Source organism: Nicotiana attenuata, unplaced genomic scaffold (genome assembly GCF_001879085.1).
Source record: "Nicotiana attenuata strain UT unplaced genomic scaffold, NIATTr2, whole genome shotgun sequence".
Classification (NCBI taxonomy): domain Eukaryota; kingdom Viridiplantae; phylum Streptophyta; class Magnoliopsida; order Solanales; family Solanaceae; genus Nicotiana; species Nicotiana attenuata.
The window spans coordinates 131,557-138,075 of NW_017670617.1; the positions used below are offsets into that span (position 1 = coordinate 131,557).

General features: G+C 36.2%; 1 protein-coding gene across 3 annotated transcripts; it reads right to left on the reverse strand.

Moving 5' to 3' along the window:
* Positions 1–751: 751 nt before the first annotated feature.
* Positions 752–5,276, reverse strand: LOC109241562 (pentatricopeptide repeat-containing protein At4g35850, mitochondrial-like). Of its 3 annotated transcripts, none has more exons than XM_019408311.1 (7): positions 5,056–5,271; positions 4,808–4,943; positions 4,559–4,719; positions 4,054–4,121; positions 3,843–3,940; positions 3,289–3,406; positions 752–988 (listed from the first exon to the last, which is right to left on the reverse strand). In XM_019408311.1, exons 1-7 carry the CDS (start codon positions 5,078–5,080, stop codon positions 944–946), a joined length of 651 nt encoding a protein of 216 aa, XP_019263856.1. In that variant the 5' UTR covers positions 5,081–5,271; the 3' UTR covers positions 752–943. The 3 variants fall into 3 exon arrangements, with proteins under 3 accessions (XP_019263856.1, XP_019263855.1, XP_019263857.1); XM_019408310.1 differs by lacking the exon at positions 752–988 and adding an exon at positions 3,138–3,200 and having other exon boundaries at positions 5,056–5,272; XM_019408312.1 differs by lacking the exons at positions 752–988; positions 4,054–4,121 and adding an exon at positions 3,138–3,200 and having other exon boundaries at positions 4,557–4,719; positions 5,056–5,276.
* Positions 5,277–6,519: the final 1,243 nt, after the last annotated feature.

The window sequence follows — 6,519 nt, forward strand, 5'->3', positions numbered from 1 at the left end:
GGAAAAATTTATGCCCTGAGGGTTACAGCCTGCCGGCCTCATCCTCGCTTTCTTCGGCATCCGTCAAAAGCAACCGAGCATCACGCTCGTCCGCCCTTGCTAGCGCCAATTCTTTCGAGAGGGTCAAACCCCTAGCGCAGATCTCCTCGAGGGCCTTTCTTCGAGATTTGCAACGAACATATTCTTCAATCCTCCCTTCGCGCTCAAGAGTCCTTCGCAGCTCAGCTTGAGCATCGGCAACATCCTTTGAATAGATCGTCGTTTCCTGATCAGTTTTGGTCCGGCTCACTGCAGCTTCTCCCTAATCATCAATGATCTCATCCTTGACTTTTGAAAGCACTACAAGAAAATAGGCTTTTAGTGAGGGGAAATCTGGTCGCTAAAAGTCCAAATCCGGTCATTATAACATGTTAACGACCAGAAAAAATCCGGCCGTCACCGGTCGTTAAAATCCCCGACGTTAAAAGTTAACGACCGGATTACAATCCAGTCGTTAAATATCCTTTAGCGACCACATAATTTCCGGTCGTTATATATCCCTTTTAACGACAAGTTTTTCCCTTCGCTAATTTGTTAACCAGTCGTTAAAAGTCTTTAATGACAACAACTAATTTAGTCATTACGTGCTTTTAGCGACCGTTATTCCCGTCGCTAGTTGTACTACTTTTAAGAACCAAATCTCAATTACGAAAATTTAAATATGATAAATAAAAATAAATATTTATATTATTTCATAGACACCCAACAACACTCGAAAACAAATCAAATACTTGACATTTTTGTTAATACGAAGAACTAAAGTATCATATTTAACAGAAACCAATCTGAATCGTATTACCTCATTTTTAATAATTCCTAAAAGAGAAACATAACATTGCAGCATATGTACAGTGTCTTTAAACCATCCCTAACAAAACATAAACCTCTTGTACTTCAACTTGCTCTACACTTTCATCAAGGATTGGTCTTCGGACATCAAATGTTTGATCTGTTAACATAACAAATGTGCGCCAGTTTAGTAACAAAAAATAAAAAACTGAAGGAAAAAAAAAACAGATGTAAGCCAATTTAATAAAGAAATATCATATCTAACTGTTAACATAACAAATTAAATTATTTTTCATAACAAATGCACACTTAAATAGAGGCAACTCCCAATTGAAACCCAAATCAGAATGACACAAAAATGGTGCGTGGGAGAAACTAGCTCATTGAGTAAATGCCAAATAGTTGACAAACAGTGACATATTATCCACCTAGCACACTACAGAATCACCTTATATCCACATGTTTTGGAAAAATATTAATGTAAAAACTAATCTATAGCATGGTTTCACCATTTTCGTTCCAATTTTAGGAAAGACTAAATGACTGTGTCTCGACATTCAACCTTGTGAACATACAAACCTCATAAAATTCGTATCTTAGAAGAAGAAAGCAATACAGCAAAAGTAACAACACATGAAGGTTTTCTACTTCCCGTTCAGTATCGTTCATACCTTAGCTCATCGATTCTTGATTTAATGAACAGTTTATACATAAAAAAGAAAAATAAGACTATTTCAATGATGGCCCTCCATGGATTCACCTATATAAGCCGCGGCTAAAGTTGCAAGAATAAGAGCTTCAATACCACTTGTAAATAATCCAAGGAGCATGACAGGTATAGGAACTACTAAAGGTACTAAAGAAACAAGAACAACAACTACTAATTCATCAGCTAAGATATTCCCGAAAAGTCAAAAACTAAGTGATAAAGGTTTTGTGAAATCTTCTAAGATGTTAATGGGTAAAAGGATTGGGGTTGGTTGAATATATTTTCCGAAATAACCTAATCCCTTTTTTGTAAGACCCGCATAGAAATATGCCTTTGATGTGAGTAAAGCCAAAGCAACAGTAGTATTTATATCATTTGTGGGTGCGGCTAACTCCCCATGAGGTAATTGTATGATTTTCCAAGGTAAAAGATTAAGCTGTTTGAAGTAGTCAGAGCTGGGCAGAGAGACATGATATAAGAACACTAGCTCATGCATCGGCCTTAGCATTGGCAAACTCCAACAGCTCATCTTTATCCTCAATTCTTATCAATTTCCCCGACTATTCTTAGCATTGGCCACCTCAAACAGAAGGCTATCTATTTACTAATTCTATTAAAGGCTACATTGACGGCCATAAACAAGAAATTTAAATAATACAAAGATTAGATGACATAACAGTGGATAATATCGTAGCAGAAAAACGATGCATTACTGTCTATGTACAATGATAAGAAAACTGATACATTAGAAGAGTTTCTGACTTTGCTTTGATAAAAGGAAACACGGGTTATTTCCTTGAAGGGAAGGTGCTTTAATCAAGTGAAAGTACAACTTTAATTTGATATCTTTTCAGCTTTTACAATAAATCCTCTGCTTCTTTTACATCCTCCAACACTTAATCTTATCTTTATGTACCTTAAATTTATTGTAAGTTTATTTTCTTAATCTTCCCAAATGTTGATCCAGGTTGCTGAATTTTGGTGGAGCAATTCCTGTTTACTCTGCACTGTGCAAAGAAGGAAGAGGAATGTGGTCGCATCTGTAGGTGATATCACGACCAGAGTTTATTGCTGAATTGTCTTTCTGTTTCTTATCACATTATACCAACTCATCTAAGAACTTAAACGATTAGAAAAAATATTAGTTGCCTTTTAACACCACTGTTGCATAGAGTAGTTATCCTACTATGTCATTTGATTCATGATCTAAAGTAGCACTCTGAGAAATTAACAGCAGAACGACTAAAGCTCCAAATCAAGTCATCGAGCGTTACGAATTAGACTAAAATTTTGAGTTCTCCTGGTGCACCATAACTAACTTTAGGATCGGTCAGTCCCAGCACATTGTATCTATTTCAAATACAAGGCCCAAGAGTTTTTTCAGTCAGTTACTCAAGATCCAGGAGTCCAAGAACTGTTAATCATTATTAGTGCTGATCCTTTTGCTTTCAATATTTGTCAAGAATTCCAATGGTATGATACTCAACCTCTATTCAGTACTTCCTTTAGTTTTCCTCTAAGAAACTAAGAGCCTAACATGAACACTCCTACCTCGTGCCTTCCACCTGCAGTGTAGTAACTGACACTAACTTCAAACCAAAGGGTATTGCTTTAGTTATATGAGCACTCTTACAACCTTGGACTGCTCAACTAGCTCAAGAATCTTCTCCGAAAAATAACAAAACAAAATAAGCTGATAAACCAAGAAAATGGAAAATTTGTAAAAGCACATGGATGCAGTTGTTACTCACCTTGGAAGCTACATCATCAGTGACAGGTTCCTTATTCTTGTGAGCAGCTATAAGTTCAGCATAGCAGAATTTATTAAGACCAAGACCAGCAGCAGTCATGTCGCTAACAATTGCATACCTGCAATGTTGGAAGGGCAGCCAATCAGATGCCGGAGCAAATGAAGATTATGAATCCAACAGAAAAAATAACAATGTAACATCATGTTTTGGAAAGATTGGATGAAAGTTGACTCTGAAACATCAACAAGGAGAGAAGAGAAGTTTTGACGCTGCAAGAAACTTCTTGGTTCTGCATCTAGTAGCTTGTTATAGCATATTAATCAAATATTGTTTTCACTGAATAAGCAGATTCTTTCAGTCAAATGAACTCTAATCGTATCATGGTGTTATGCCGTGTAACTACTAATAATTTGCTGCATTCCAGACTATCCACTACATGATGGATCTGATTATACAACTAACTAAACAGATATCAACATATGCCTTCAAATATACGCACGTCCAATTGTGTACTAGCAATAGATACAGTTGCAACCAGCGAGCAGCTTTCTTACACTCTATCTACCTGACCAGCAGCTGCACACGCATTGAGGAGACAGATATAGGTCTGTCCAGTAGGCTTGACTTCAAATCTCTTCATTTCTTCCAAAAGCTACTTACAAAGAAGAAAAACATCAGTAATTATTTCAATGAATCATATCATTGCTTATAATTTCAGGCAAAGTGAAGCAGAATAACACTGCAAGACAGAGTTAGGATACATACCCTTACTGCTTGTTCCGAATTTTTACATTTTCCACATGTAGATATCATGAAATTGTACAAAGCAACATGTGAATTGGAAGAAGAACAACAACCCTCGTTGTTCTAAAAACTTCAAGGCTGGGTATAAATTACATACAAATCAACGGTAAAGGATATTAGCTGCTGTAGTTGTAGAGTTATCAGTTAAGCCTCACTATCGTTAACTGAGGTGTAGTCAGCTTAACTGTAGCCAACTGAAGTAGTAAGTCAATTGTTGTAGTTAGATGGAGGTAGTATTTAGATATATGTAGTTAGTTACTTGTATAAATAGGCTTTGTAATTAACTGTAGTTGGTAATGTGTTCATTTTGGAGAGCTTATAGAGAAAGCTAAGAAATTCTCCCCAATTCTCTCTCTCCCTCTTTATCACTTCATTTCGCATAAACTCTTGTTGATAATTCAGTGATTCAACAAATATGTAAATACTATACAAATATGAAAAGCAAGCATAGGAAGGAGACATACATCAGGGACCAAGCCCATGGTTTTCATTTCGTCGCGGAAAAAGAAAGCATCTTGCAAGTGAGCACCTTTCATTGTCCCAATAAGAAGTGAATGTAATGTATCTCTCTCTGGCTTTACACCATCCGGCATCATGTCATCATAAACATCCCTCAACAAATAATGCCTAATTCGAATTCATACGTAAAAATGAACCGTAATTCAAATCAATTAATTACGCCTTAATCATTTGGAGTAATTATATAGAAAACTACCTTCGCTGAGCAGTAAGAGAGATAATAACAGTGCTGTATTCAGCCTCATTGTTAGCGTAGTTTCTCTTGGCGTATTCTTCCGGTGTGACCGCGAAGTATCGACGCCCTAAAGTTCGAACCAGTAGATTTCTGGGTCCTGAAAAACGATTTTGAAGAAACAAAAAATTCGTTAATAGTTATAGGAGTATCATTTTATTAAACAACAAAATATATGAAGAAAATGGAGATTGAGATTTTGAGTAGAGTACCAGAGAGGGTTGGAAGGAGTTTCATGGCTGCAGCATCAACTGAGAACACTGAGTGTCGACTTACTATTGGAGAAAGTGTGCATCTCAATTAAACCCTGGGCCTCGAGGTTTTGCACCGAGATGACTACGTGGCATTCGTATAGAGGTGAGGTTCGATTATTCTGTGCACCCTATGTCTTCCTCGACTTGGTTACCGGAGTGGAAATGACATCAGGTGGCCATTTTTAAGTGTGTTGTTTATAATACATTCAAGGTTTATAATGTATTCACAATTACTGAAGTGACGACTTCTCTCTGTTACTTATCACATTATACCAACTCATCTAAAAACTTAAACAACTAGAAAAAATATTAGTTGCCTTTTAACACCAATGTTGCATAGAGTAGTTATCCTACTATGTCATTTGATTCATGATCTAATGTAGCACTCTGAGAAATTAATAGAAGAAGGACTAAAGCTCCAAATCAAGTCATCGAGCGTTACGAATTAGACTAAAATTTTGAGTTCTCCCGGTGCCATAACTAACTTTTAGGATCGGTCAATCCCAACACATTGTATCTGTTTCAAATACAAGGCCCAAGAGTTTTTTCAGTCAGTTACTCAAGATCCAGGAGTTCAATAACTGTTAATCATTATTGGTGTTGATCCTTTTGCTTTCAATATTTGTCAAGAATTCCAATGGTATGATACTCAACCTCTATTCAGTACTTCCTTTAGTTCTCCTCTAAGAAACTAAGAGCCTAACATGAACACTCCTACCTCCTGCGTTCCACCTGCACTGTAGTAACTGACACTAACTCCAAACCAAAGGGTATTGGTTTAGTTATATGAGCACTCTTACACAATTAACATTAGTAGAATACTACACATTCAGGAATAGTTTTTACAGGGGCATCAAGACATTTAAATGACATGAAACACATGGGTACAGTGAATGAAGAGACTAAAGCATAATAAGCTCACAAAGATTGCACAACTCCAAATATAGAGGTGGAAGAAATCTAGCAGGGAAGATAAGGAAATACTCAACCCAGTTAAGTTGCTCACAGGTTACTACACTAGCATTTGGATTTAGCAAACAGAGAATACATATTTAAACTAGCACCTACTAAAAATATATTATATTAATTTTCATAGCTACATAGCAACATCAACTATCATTGAACTGTCAAGAATTAGAACCGGCAGCTAATCCATGAAAATTCACCTCCTTGAACTAGCTAACAAAATGATATTTCAGTACCAAACCAGAAACACGCAATATGGATCTAATCAAAATAGAAATCCAACAACATATTGTTTTAGTGAACAAAGACTTTCCAACTAATTCATTATCAAGATATTCTCTTAAAGGGCAACTCTAAAACAAATCCAGAGAATCAGTAAGAAAGTTTTACTTAATTTTATATGAATGAATTCGTAAAGAAATCATTTATCTAACCAAACAATTTATACCCCAAACT

Coding starts and splice junctions, on each gene's coding strand:
- LOC109241562 (XM_019408310.1), bottom strand. CDS start 5,080: ATGAAACTCCTTCCAACCCTCTCTG. Junction 4,122..4,558: donor AACCATGGGCTTGGTCCCTG/ATGTATGTCTCC, acceptor CTTCCAATTCAC/ATGTTGCTTTGTACAATTTC. Junction 3,941..4,053: donor ATTCGGAACAAGCAGTAAGG/GTATGTATCCTA, acceptor CTTTGTAAGTAG/CTTTTGGAAGAAATGAAGAG.